General features: G+C 38.2%; 1 protein-coding gene across 2 annotated transcripts in view; it reads right to left on the reverse strand.

The window, feature by feature from the left end:
- RARS2 (arginyl-tRNA synthetase 2, mitochondrial) overlaps nucleotides 1-14,460 on the reverse strand; it is a 227,136-nt gene that overhangs the window by 146,023 nt on the left and 66,653 nt on the right. For both annotated transcript variants that reach the window (XM_053710526.1, XM_053710525.1), the window contains exons 14-15: nucleotides 7,276-7,400; nucleotides 420-487 (exon numbers count right to left, since the gene is read on the reverse strand). In XM_053710526.1, the coding sequence (XP_053566501.1) occupies nucleotides 420-487; nucleotides 7,276-7,400 (193 nt within the window). The remainder of the gene's footprint in view (nucleotides 1-419; nucleotides 488-7,275; nucleotides 7,401-14,460) is intronic.

Below are 14,460 nucleotides of genomic sequence, written 5' to 3' on the forward strand. Positions count from 1 at the left end.
TCTTGCTAGTAGGGAGGATGAGATAGAGCCACCCTATCCAGCTTCCTTACCTACCTGGCATATTGCAGTCCCACTTCCTCAGTAATGTCACCATGCATGTTCGTGGTGACATCACCAGCACTCCCATGTAGCTGTGGGAGTGCTGCCCACTATCCCACCAACAATCGGGCCTGCAAAGCAGGTGAAGAGCTGATATGGTGCTGTTCTCAATGAGAACGGGTCGTCATGTACTCACAGGCAGCAGTTTGCATGAAGACTAGTTCTCGTCATGTGCATGGATTACAAGTGGTTAATAATTAGAGCTACTCCCAGTATAGTATACCCTTATTTAAAAATGCTTTTGTGTTTACTTACAATTTTAGGATAATTTTATATTATATTTATTTTTCATCTGTGGCACAGGTACAAATATACACTACCTGCACAATAAGCGCAGCAAGTCCAATTTGTTCTGCAGTGTCAGAAGGGTCTTCAAGTTGTTTGCTTGCTGTTTAATTAAAGGAAAGGAGTGCTGAGTATAAACAAACACCAAATATGCTAACAAAAAAGTCACACACTGAGGTCTGCGTTTAGCATTAATGCATATTAAAATACATCAAAGCCTTCAGAACATTATAAAAATGTTTAATGGTGAATACACACGTTTCTTTTTGTCTTGATTTAATTTATCATCGTATTTCTTATTTGTTGATGATATTGTTTTATAAACTAAAATCACTGACACTGTAATTATCTTGCTATTGTGAAAATACAAATAAAAAAAAAATATTAAAGGGACATAAAAGTCAAAATTAAACATGATTAAGATTTTTTAATTGACTTGGTTCCTTTGTTGAAAAGCATACCTAGATTAGGAGCAGCTATGCATTACTGGAAGCTAGCTGGTGATTGGTTACTACACGCATATGCATCATTGGCTCACCAGAAGCTGCCAGTTGTGTATTGCTGCTTTCAAGCTGACTTTAACCCCTTAATGACAACTGACGTACCAGGTACGTCCTGCAAAAACTAGCAGTTAGTGACAATGGACGTACCTGGTACGTCAGTTGTCTAAGAGAGTGCTGGAAGCGATCGCAATCGCTTCCAGCAGCTCTCAGGGTATTGCAGTGATGCCTCGATATTGAGGCATCCTGCAATACCCTTTAAAAAGCATCCGATGCAGAGAGAGACACTCTGTGGCCCTCTCTGCACCGGTAGCGATGGGGCCGTTCGTTGGTGGGTGGGAGCTTACAGGGAGGAGGGTGGGCGGCCCATCGCTACCCGGCATCCGGTTCCTTCAAGTGCATTGTGCACGCCGGATGCCGGGAGCGTGCGGGGGGGCCTGTGTGCGCGCGTGTGTGTGCGCGCGCGCAGCAATCACTGCCACCAATGAATTTTGTTAAGAGGGAGGGGGGGCAGCAAACTGTAAATTTTTTTTTAATAATAATAGGATCTGGTAGGGTTAGGGGGTGGGGGTACTGGGGGGGGGGCAGCTACACTACAGAAAAAATGAAAAAAAAAAACATTTAAAAATAAAAAAAAAAACACTTTATTTTTTGGGGAAAACTGGGTACTGGCAGACAGCTGCCAGTACCCAAGATGGTGGCAAATAGGTAGGTGGGGAGGGTTAGAGAGGTGTTTGGGGGGGATCAGGGAGGTTGGGGGTTAAGGCAGGGGTCCATCACAGCTGAATAATTAAAAAAAAAAACAAAAAAAAAACAAAACACCTTTTATTTAGTACTGGCAGACTTTCTGCCAGTACTTAAGATGGCGGGGACAATTGTGGGGTGGGGGAGGGAAGAGAGCTGTCTGGGAGGGATCAGGGGGTGGGATGTGTCAGGTGGGAGGCTAATCTCTACACTAAAGCTAAAATTAACCCTGCAAGCTCTCTACAAGCTACCTAATTAACCCCTTCACTGCTGGGCTTAATACAAGTGTGGTGCGCAGCAGCATTTAGCGGCCTCCTAATTGCCAAAAAGCAACGCCAAAGCCATATATGTCTGCTATTTCTGAACAAAGGAGATCCCAGAGAAGCATTTACAACCATTTGTGCCATAATTGCACAAGCTGTTTGTAAATAATTTAAGTGAGAAACCTAAAATTGTGAAAAATTTCACTTTTTTTTTTTTTTATTTGCTCGCATTTGGCGGTGAAATGGTGGCATGAAATATACCAAAATGGGCCTAGATCAATACTTTGGGTTGTCTACTACACTACACTAAAGCTAAAATTAACCCTTCAAGGTCCCTACAAGATCCCTAATTAACCCCTTCACTGCTGGGCATAATACACGTGTGGTGCGCAGCTGCATTTAGCGGCCTTCTAATTACCAAAAAGCAACGCCAAAGCCATATATGTCTGCTATTTCTGAACAAAGGGGATCCCAGAGAAGCATTTACAACCATTTGTGCCATAATTGCACAAACTGTTTGTAAATAATTTCAGTGAGAAACCTAAAGTTTGTGACAAAATTTGTGAAAAAGTGAACAATTTTTTTTATTTGCTCGCATTTGGCAGTGAAATGGTGGCATGAAATATACCAAAATGGGCATAAATCAATACTTTGGGTTGTCTTCTAAAAAAAAAATATATACATGTCAAGGGATATTCAGGGATTCCGGACAGATATCAGTGTTCCAATGTAACTAGCGCTAATTTTGAAAAAAAGTGGTTTGGAAATAGCAAAGTTCTACTTGTACTTATTGCCCTATAACTTGCAAAAAAAGCAAAGAACATGTAACCATTGGGTATTTATAAACTCAGGACAAAATTTAGAAACTATTTAGCATGGGTGTTTTTTGGTGGTTGTAGATGTGTAACAGATTTTGGAGGTCAAAGTTAGAAAAAGTGTGTGTTTTTTCCCTTTTTTCCTCATATTTTATATATTTTTTATATTAAATTATAAGATGTGATGAAAAAAATGGTATCTTTAGAAAGTCCATTTAATGGCGAGAAAACGGTATATAATATGTGTGGGTACAGTAAATGAGTAAGAGGAAAATTACAGCTAAACACAAACACTGCAGAAATTTAAAAATAGCCATTGTCATTAAGGGTAAGAAAACTGAAAAATGGTCCGGTCATTAAGGGGTTAAATATGTGTTTAACCCATTAGCAAGCAATAACACGGTAATAAAATGTTCTCCCACTGCACTTGCAGTGTTTGTAATGCACTCATGCATGAGTGTTGCACTTGTTTTTTATTTAAGTTTTTAATTCTTAAACTTCTGGAAGTTATTCATGTTTGTTTTATAAACCTGGGTGTGATTGAACATTCAAGACTTATGAAGGCAGTGCGCTGGGTCACTGAGTTCTCGATACCACACCACACTGGTGGTATCTATTTGTGAGTACAAATTTATCTACTGTCTTTATTTAGAATATACTAATAATAATACTATTGCTATATGTGGCACATCTTACGTTTCATCGATCCAACTTTTTTCTTTTTGCACTATCATGTCTTACTAATAAAAGTATATCTGACATAAATATGATAACTTAAAAGTTTTCAAATCTCATTGTGCTTCAAGTATCAATACATTTTTTCATAAATAGTCTACTTTTAGTTCAACAGTTACTCTGTTTGAATCAGGATGCTAACTTTAATTACCAATTTATAGCTGACCATAGAATTATATTTTTTTTAAATATCCAAGGACATATATCTTTGTGGGAGATTTGGGAGCAGAATATATATATATATATATATATATATATATATATATATATATATATATATATATATATAATATAATATGAGTCATCCTTTTTTTTTGCTCCCCAAAAATTACAACAAACTGCAAACTTACTATTAAAATAATTGTATATATTAAAAAAAGGGACACTATAATATTCACTTATGCGGGTCACCCTGACCATATCCTCAAACAATTTTAATTATAGATATTAATGCATACATTTATTTGTAAAGAACTACAAAAATCCTTAGCTCTCAAGTCTACGAAGCAACAACTTATTTTAAGAAGAAGAGGTAAGGGAGATACCATTGTGGGTACTTAAAGGGACACTGAACCCAATTTTTTTCTTTTGCGATTCAGATAGAGCATTCAATTTTAAGCAACTTTCTAATTTACTCCTATTATTTCTTCATTCTCTTGGTATGTTTATTTGAAAGGCAAGAATGTAACTTTAGATGCCGGCCCATTTTTGGTGAACAACCTGGGTTGTCCTTGTTGATTGGACAGCACCAATAAGCAAGTGCTGTCCATGGTCCTGAACCCCAAATTCCCTTGCTCCTTAGCTTAGATGCTGTCTTTTTCAAATAAAGATAGCAAGAGAACAAAGAAAAATTGATAATAGAAGTAAATTAGAAAGTTGCTTAAAATTGCATACTCTATCTGAATCATGAAAGAAATAATTTGGGTTCAGTATCCCTTTAACCCCTTAATGACCACAGCACTTTTCCATTTTCTGTCCGTTTGGGACCAAGGCTATTTTTACATTTCTGCGGTGTTTGTGTTTAGCTGTAATTTTCCTCTTACTCATTTACTGTACCCACACATATTATATACCGTTTTTCTCGCCATTAAATGGACTTTCTAAAGATACCATTATTTTCATCATATCTTATAATTTACTATAAAAAATTTTTATAAAATATGAGGAAAAAATTGAAAAAAACACACACTTTTTCTAACTTTGACCCCCAAAATCTACAACCACCAAAAAAAACACCCGTGCTAAATAGTTTCTAAATTTTGTCCTGAGTTTAGAAATACCCAATGTTTACATGTTCTTTGCTTTTTTTGTAAGTTATAGGGCCATAAATACAAGTAGCACTTTGCTATTTCCAAACCATTATTTTTCAAAATTAGCGCTAGTTACATTAGAACACTAATATCTTTCAGGAATCTCTGAATATCCATTGACATGCATATATTTTTTTTTAGTAGACATATTTCATGCCACCATTTCCCCGCCAAATGCGATTAAATACAAAAATCGTTCACTTTTTTTACTAATTTTTTCACAAACTTTTGGTTTCTCACTGAAATTATTTACAAACAGCTTGTGCAATTACGGCTTAAATGGTTGTAAATTCTTCTCTGGGATCCCCTTTGTTCAGAAATAGCAGACATATATGGCTTTGGCGTTGCTTTTTAGTAATTAGAAGGCTGCTAAATGCCACTGCGCACTACGCGTGTATTATGCCCAGCAGTGAAGGGGTTAATTATGGAGCATGTAGGGAGCTTTTAGGGATAATTTTAGCTTTAGTGTAGGGTAGTAGACAACCCCAAGTATTGATCTAGGCCAATTTTGGTATATTTCATGCCACCATTTCACCGCCAAATGTGATCAAATTAAAAAAAACGTTAAATTTTTCACAATTTTAGATTTCTCACTGAAATCATTTACAAACAGCTTGTGCAATTATGGCACAAATGGTTGTAAATGCTTCTCTGGGATCCCCTTTGTTCAGAAATAGCAGACATATATGGCTTTGGCGTTGCTTTTTGGTAATTAGAAGGCCGCCAAATGCCGCTGCATTTCACATGTGTATTATGGCTAGCAGTGAAGGGGTTAATTATGTAGCTTGTAGGGAGCTTGCAGGGTTAATTTTAGCTTTAGTGTAGAGCTCAGCCTCCCACCTGAAACATGAGACCCCCTGATCCCTCGCAAACAGCTCTCTTCCCTCCCCCACCCCACAATTGTCCCCGCCATCTTAAGTACTGGCAGAAACTCTGCCAGTACTTAAATAAAAGCTATATTTGGGCTTTTTTTGTGTTTTTTTTTATATAGCATATTTACATATGCTGCTGTGTAGGATCCCACCTTAGCCCCCAACCTCACTGATCCCCCACCAAACAGCTCTCTAACCCTCCCCCTCTGCCTTAATGGGCGCCATCTTGGGTACTGGCAGCTGTCTGCCAGTACCCAGTTTAGTAAAAAAATTTGCCTTTTTTTTTTAAAAAAAAATGCCCTTTTCAGTAGTGTAGCTTCCCCCCGACCAGCCCCCCACCTCTTCCAGATCCCTTAGCTGTTTATTTACTGCTTTCAACACTTTTTTTTTTTACTTTTTACAGCTTTATTTTTCTGCAGTGTAGCGGTTCCCTCCTGCTCCCGCCCTGTGCACGCGCCCGCCGCCCCCCGTGCGCGCTCCCGCCTGTCAGGCCTCCGATCCCGCCCCCCTCCACTCCGCACATCGATGGCCGCCCACCCGCCTCCCAGACTTGCTCCCACCCACCAACGATACCGGCCACCGATGTCCGGTGCAGAGAGGGCCACAGAGTGGCTCTCTCTGCATCGAATGGCCAAGGGGGGTTATTGCAGGATGCCTCGATATCGAGGCATCACTGCAATAACCGGAAAGCAGCTGGAAGCAAGCAGGATCGCTTCCAGCTGCTTTCCAGACCAAGGACGTACGCCACACGTCCTCGGTCATTAACTGTATTTTTTTTGAGGACGTGTGGCGTACGTCCTTGGTCATTAAGGGGTTAAAGAGATATGAAACCCACATTTTTTCTTTCATGGTCCAGATAGAGCATGCAATTTTAAGCAACTTTCTAATTTACTCATATTATAAAATTTTCTTTGTTCTCTTGGTATCTTTATCAGAAAAAAGCAGGAATGTAAGCTTAAGAGCCGGCCCATTTTTGGTTCAGCACCCTGGGTAGCGCTTGCTGATTGAAAAAGCAGAAATGTAAGCTCAGAAGTGAAATAAAGATAGCAAGAAAATGATGAAACATTGATCATAGGAGTAAATTAGAAAGTTGCTTAAAATTGCATGAAACATGAAAGAAAAAAAATTGGGTTTAGTATCCTTTTAAGTGCTCACTTAATGTAATTTCCAAACAGAAACAATGTCTACAAACACATAACACACACATAAAACACTAGCTATTAGGGACTGATGACTACACTAGTAATTACAGAGTTTTAATAAAATATAAGAATGAAAAACAGTCTAGGAAAAAAACAAAAAAATGGGAAAAAAATAAAAAATTATATATATATATATATATATATATATATATATATAATGAAGGGATAAGGTGGAAAGATATATTGTATAAAAGGGAGAACAAGTAAGGTGAAAATAAAGAAGACAGACGAGAGAGATAGAGAAATAATTAAATGGAGAAAGATAGAGAAGAAGAAGCAGACAAGGATACTATAAAACAGAGACAGTAATGTAATGGACAAAGAGGCAAATGTTAAGAAAAATTGGGAGGGAAAACCTTGCTTGAGAGTGAAGGGAAAAGACAAGGATAAAATTTAACCCATTATTAAAAAACTAATTCTATTTGTTTATGTAAACAAGAAAAATCTCACTGTCCGTAGTTGCCATATTTTTCAGCATCCTTGAGCGAGCTTCATCTAAGACATCTTCCAGAAAAACCACATTTCCTCTGCGGGTCTTCATCCCCCGCACTAAACCAAAGGGGATATGGTGACAGCTGCAAAACAGGAGTGAAATAATATTGCAATAAAAAAATCTAATTCTTCTAGGTTAAACCAACCATTAGCATGCAGCAGGTGTTTGCAATTTTATCTACAAATATACCCATATACACCGTAATGATACAAATATTACAGAAGAAACCTGTTTCAAAGCCTTTCATCTGGAATAAAAAAATCTAATCCAAATGTTAAATACAGTACAATGAGTATAATGTTCTGATGTTAAAATTAACAAATTCTTATGAAAAGCCCATTAAATTATAAAACAAGAACTCTCTGATTTAATTCCATAAAACGTTTTCTATCTCATAGCTCCCTGAATGATAAATAAGAATTTATGTTGAGTAACATGTCACTTTACATTGTACATAGACAGATGTATTGCTATGCCAGAGCAAGAGAACACACAAATGCATTCTCTCTCTCTTCTGCTACCTATTTGGCATCTTTTAGCCATCGTAGAGGATAACTGAAGTATCTGTACTAAGATGACTTACTATTTATGAGAATTATTACCATCATCATGGTTTTGATTATCTGTATCATATTACTCTGTGCTATACATGAGGAATAGCTGGTGAAATAAATAAAGGCAGGCATGGATAAAACAAAGTAAGATAGAGGGATTTAGAGGCTTGTGCTCTCTAAAGAGTTTTCAGTCTAAGAGTTACTTGCTGGAGTCAAAGGGTAAGTCTGAATCGGAGTGTATACAGCAACCCTACCACTTTTTTGACTATTTGTAGTTTCCAGTACCCGGAGACTTAAAGAAAATGCATAGCGTTCTACTCATTGAATAATTCCATAGTAGTGCAGATATATTTTAAGCTCAAATGAGCATTCTTATAAGCAATTTTCAAACACATCCCTTTCGGATGGAAACATTAAATGAAAATGTAATTTGTCACTTTAATTGAGATTAGGGGTCACATTTACCAGTGTTCCCTCTAAGGCCAGTTTGTGAGCGGCCCAGCAGTGAAATAGAGCAATTAGCAAACACTACACAATGCAGACTGCAAGGTGTGGCTCCCTTATGAACGGTTTCACTGCTGGGCCACTCAGAAAACTGTCCTTAGAAGGAACACTGGTAACTACATGCCCAATAGTTTAAGTTGCCAAAATGTGAACATTTGAAATGTCTAAAAAGCTAGATTTATTTTATGTGGAAAGCCCCCCAAGCAAAAGCAGTGGAGATATAAAGCTTCAAAGTAATATATTTGAATTGCTTAGCTGCATGTAAATGAAAGCAGGTTTAGGTGCCCATATCTTTTAAAAACAACAAGCTATAACTTATTTTGAGAATGGTAAGCAGCTTCTTTATCCAGCAAACAGAAATCATGAGCTGATGAGGTCTAACAAGACAAACATCAGTAGTATTTCCATCCCTGCAGTGCTTGATTGCTGCTTAGTGTAACACTAAATGTAACACTGCACTGGCAATAGTGAATTATTGTTTATACTAGATACTAAAAGTGAGGCATTGAAAAGCTTATTTATATAGCCCAACACAATTGCCCATTCTCAAGAGATTGAGGAAGACCAATGGCACTACTTAAAGTAATATGTGTCCCCAATAGTCCCTAAATATATAAGTGGAATTGGTGCTATGTAGTAAATACAACTTATAAGGATATCAAGAGAGGTGAAGAAACCTACTTTTGAAAAAGACTACATATATAGCACTCAAGGGATTTTAAGTGGGGAGTGTCAGTTCATAGACTGAGTTTACAAATGAATTGTGGGGCTACGAGTATTTTCAAAACTGTTAGATTGACTCACCCTGTTTGTTATATTATTACAAACCTTACCGTATTCAGGCTTCAAATCACTTAGAACACAAATACATAGCGATTATTAACTAATGCAATTCCAGATTTTGAGAGTGGCTTTATTTCAGCCAGTGTCAACACTCTAGTTAGTAGGAGTCTCTCTATATCAGGCCGTTATAAATAACAAAATTTATGCTTACCCGATAAATTTATTTCTTTCTTGACACAATGAGTCCACGGATCATCATTAATTACTGTTGGGAATATCACTCGTGCCCAGCAGGAGGCGGCAAAGAGCACCACAGTAAAGCTGTTAAATATCTCTCCCTTCCCTCCCACTCCAGTCATTCGACCGAAGTAAAGGAGAGAAAGGAAGAAACAAGGTGCAGAGGTGTCTGAAGTTTATAACATACTAATAATCTGTCTAAATAACAGGGCAGGCTGTGAACTCATTGTGTCAAGAAATAAATACATTTATCAGGTAAGCATAACACATAATTTATGTAAGAACTTTCCTGATAAATTCATTTCTTTCATATTGGCAAGAGTTCATGAGCTAGTGACGTATGGGATATACAATCCTACCAGGAGGGGCAAAGCTTCCCAAACCTCAAAATGCCTATAAATACACCCCTCACCACACCCACAATTCAGTTTAACGAATAGCCAAGAAGTGGGGTGATAAAGAAAGGAATAGAAAGCATCAACAAAAGAAATTTGGAAATAATTGTGCTTTATACAAAAAATCATAACCACCATAAAAAGAGTGGGCCTCATGGACTCTTGCCAATATGAAAGAAATTCATTTATCAGGTAAGTTCTTACATAAATTATGTTTTCTTTCATGTAATTGGCAAGTGTCCATGAGCTAGTGACGTATGGGATAGCAATACCCAAGATGTGGAACTCCACGCAAGAGTCACTAGAGAGGGAGGGATACAAATAAAAACAGCCATTTTCCGCTGAAAAAATTAATCCACAACCCAAAAAAATAAGTTTATTCTCATAAATGAAAGAAAAAAACTTAAATCAAAAGCAGAAGAATCAAACTGAAACAGCTGCCTGAAGAACTTTTCTACCAAAAACTGCTTCCGAAGAAGCAAATACATCAAAACGGTAGAATTTAGTAAATGTATGCAAAGAGGACCAAGTTGCTGCTTTGCAAATCTGATCAACTGAAGCTTAATTCTTAAAAGCCCACGAAGTGGAGACTGATCTAGTAGAATGAGCTATAATTCTCTGAGGCGGGGCCTGACCCGACTCCAAATAAGCTTGATGAATCAAAAGTTTTAACCAAGAAGCCAAGGAAATAGCAGAAGCCTTCTGACCTTTCCTAGGACCAGAAAATATAACAAATAGACTGGAAGTTTTCCTGAAATCTTTAGTAGCTTCCACATAATATTTCAAAGCTCTTACCACATCCAAAGAATGTAATGATCTTTCCAAAGAATTCTTTGGATTAGGACACAAGGAAGGGACAACAATTTCTCTACTAATGTTGTAAGAATTCACAACCTTAGGTAAAAATGAAAAAGAAGTCCGCAAAACTGCCTTATCCTGATGAAAAATCAGAAAAGGAGACTCACAAGAAAAGAGCAGATAGCTCAGAAACTCTTCTAGCAGAAGAGATAGCTAAAAGGAACAACACTTACCAAGAAAGTAGTTTAATGTCCAAAGACTGCATAGGCTCAAATGGAGGAGCCTGTAAAGCCTTCAAAACCAAATTAAGACTCCAAGGAGGAGAAATTGATTTAATGACAGGCTTAATACGAACTAAAGCCTGTACAAAACAGTGAAAATCAGGAAGTATAGCAATCTTTCTGTGAAATAAAACAGAAAGAGCAGAGATTTGTCCCTTCAAGGAACTGCAGACAAACCCTTATCCAAACCATCCTGAAGAAACTGTAAAATTCTAGGAATTCTAAAAGAATGCCAAGAGAATTTATGAGAACACCATGAAATGTAAGTCTTCCAAACTCTATAATAAATCTTTATAGAGACAGATTTACGAGCTGGTAACATAGTATTAATCACTGAGTCAGAGAAACCTCTATGACTTAGTACTAAGCGTTCAATTTCCATACCTTCAAATTTAATGATTTGAGATCCTGATGGAAAAACGGACCTTGAGACAGTAGGTCCGGCCTTAACGGAAGTGGCCAAGGCTGGCTACTGGACATCCGAACCAGATCCGCATACCAAATCCTGTGTGGCCATGCTGGAGCCACCAGCAACACAAACGATTGTTCCATGATGATTTTGGAGATCACTCTTGGAAGGAGAACTAGAGGCGGGAAAATGTAAGCAGGATGATAACACCAAGGAAGTGTCAGCGCATCCACTGCTTCCGCCTGAACATCCCTGGACAGGTATCTGAGAAGTTTCTTGTTTAGATGAGAGGCCATGAGATCTATCTCTGGAAGACCCCACATCTGAACAACCTGAGAAAACACATCTGGATGGAGAGACCACTTCCCCGGATGTAAAGTCTGGAGGCTGATATAATCCGCCTCCCAATTGTCTACACCTGGGATATGCACCTCAGAGATTAGACAGGAGCTGGATTCCGTCCAAGCAAGTATCCAAGATACTTCTTTCATAGCTTGGGGACTGTGAGTCCCACCCTGATGATTGACATATGCCACTGTTGTGATATTGTCTGTCTGAAAACAAATGAACGGTTCTCTCTTTAACAGAGGCCAAAACTGAAGAGCTCTGAGAATTGCACGGAGTTCTAAAATATTTATTGGTAATCTCGCCTCTTGAGATTTCCAAACCCCTTGTGCTGTCAGAGATCCCCAAACAGCTCCCCAACCTGAAAGACTCGCATCTGTTGTGATCACAGTCCAGGTTGGCCGAACAAAAGAAGCCCCTTGAACTAAACAATGGTGATCTATCCACCACGTCAGAGTGTGTCGTACATTGGGATTTAAGGATATTAATTGTGATATCTTTGTATAATTCCTGCACTATTGGTTCAGCATACAAAGCTGTAGAGGTCTCATGTGAAAACGAGCAAAGGGGATCGTGTCCGATGCTGCACTCATGAGACCTAAAACTTCCATGCACATAGCCACTGAAGGGAATGACTGAGACTGAAGGTGCCGGCAGGTTGCAACCAATTTTAAACGTCTCTTGTCTGTTAGAGACAGAGTCATGGACACTGAATCTATCTGGAAACCTAAAAAGGTGACCTTTGTCTGAGGAATCAAGAAACTTTTTGGTAAATTGATCCTCCAACCATGTTTCCGAAGAAACAACACTAGTTGATTCGTGTGAGATTCTGCAGAATGTAAAGACTGAGCTAGTACCAAGATATCGTCCAAATAAGGAAACACTGCAATACCCTGTTCTCTGATTACAGATAGTAGGGCACCTAGAACCTTTGAAAAGATTCTTGGAGATGTTGCTAGGCCACATGGAAGAGCAACAAATTGGTAATGCTTGTCTAGAAAAGAGAATCTCAGGAACTGATAATGTTCTGGATGAATCGGAATATGAAGGTATGCAGCCTGCAAGTCTATTGTGGACATATAATGTCCTCGCTGAACAAAAGGCAGAATCTTGAAAGTTGGTACTCTTAAATAACGATTCAAAGTTTTCAGATCCAGAAATGGTCTGAATAAATTTTCCTTCTTTGGGACAATGAATAGATTTGAATAAAACCCCAAACCTTGTTCCTGAAAAGGAACTGGCATGATTGCCCCTGAAGACTCCAGGTCTGAAACACACTTCAGGAAAGACTGAGCTTTTACTGGATTTGCTGGGATACGCGAGAGAAAAAATCTTCACAGGAGGTCTAACTCTGAGCTGGAATGAGGACCGCACCTAGGGGCTGACTTTGGTTTCTTAAATGGCTTGGATTTATTCCAATTTGAGGAAGGCTTCCAATTGGAAACAGATTCCTTGGGGGAAGGATTGAGTTTTTGTTGCTTATTTTGACGAAAGGAACGAAAACGGTTAGAAGCCTTAGATTTACCCTTAGGTTTTTTATCCTGAGGCAGAAAAACTCCCTTTCCCCAGTAATAGTTGAAATAATAGAATCCAACTGAGAACCAAATAAATTATTACCTTGGAAAGAGAGAGATAGTAATCTAGATTTAGATGTCATATCAGCATTCCAAGATTTAAGCCACAAAGCTCTTCTAGCTAATATAGCTAAAGACATGGATCTAACATCAATTTTGCTAATATCAAAAATGGCATCACAAATAAAATGATTAGCATATTGCAGTAAGCGAATAATGCTAGATATGTCAGAATCCAATTCTTGTTGCGCTAAATTCTCCAACCATAAAGTTGATGCAGCCGCAACATCAGCCAAAGAAATTTCAGGTCTGAGAAGATGACCTGAATATAAATAGGCCTTCCTTAGATAAGATTCAAGCTTCCTATCTAAAGGATCCTTACAGGAAGTACTATCTTCCATAGGAATAGTGGTACGTTTAGCAAGAGTAGAAATAGCCCCATCAACTTTGGGGATTTTTCCCCAAAACTCTATAGAATTTGCTGGTAAAGGATACAATTTTTTAAACCTTGAAGAAGGAATAAAAGAAGTACCTGGTTTATTCCATTCCTTATCATATCAGGAATAGCCTCAGGAACAGGAAAAACCCCTGGAGAAACCACAGGAGGTTTAAAAACAGCATTTAAACCTTTATTAGACTGAACGTCAAGAGGACTGTTTACCTCAATATCCAAAGTAATTAACACTTCTTTTAATAAAGAACGCATATACTCTATTTTAAATAAATAAGTAGATTTGTCAGTGTTAATGTCTGAGGAAGGATCTTCTGTATCAGATAGATCCTCATCAGAGGAGGATAAATTATTATGTTGTTGGTCATTTGAAATTTCATCAACTGAATGAGAAGTTTTAAAAACAGAATTTATGCTTACCTGATAAATTACTTTCTCTTGTGATGTATCGAGTCCACGGATTCATCCTTTACTTGTGGGATATACTCCTTCCCAACAGGAAGTGGCAAAGAGAGCACACAGCAGAGCTGTCCATATAGCTCCCACTCTAGCTCCACCCCCCAGTCATTCGACCAAAGGTTAGGAAGAAAAAGGAGAAACCATAAGGTGCAGTGGTGACTGTAGTTTAAACAAAAAAACTACCGGACTTAATAGCCAGGGCGGGCCGTGGACTCGATACATCACAAGAGAAAGTAATTTATCAGGCAAGCATAAATTCTGTTTTCTCTTGTAAGATGTATCGAGTCCACGGATTCATCCTTTACTTGTGGGATACCAATACCAAAGCTTTAGGACACGGATGAAGGGAGGG

The sequence above is a fragment of the Bombina bombina genome, chromosome 4 (genome assembly GCF_027579735.1).
Source record: "Bombina bombina isolate aBomBom1 chromosome 4, aBomBom1.pri, whole genome shotgun sequence".
NCBI classification, from domain to species: Eukaryota; Metazoa; Chordata; class Amphibia; order Anura; family Bombinatoridae; genus Bombina; species Bombina bombina.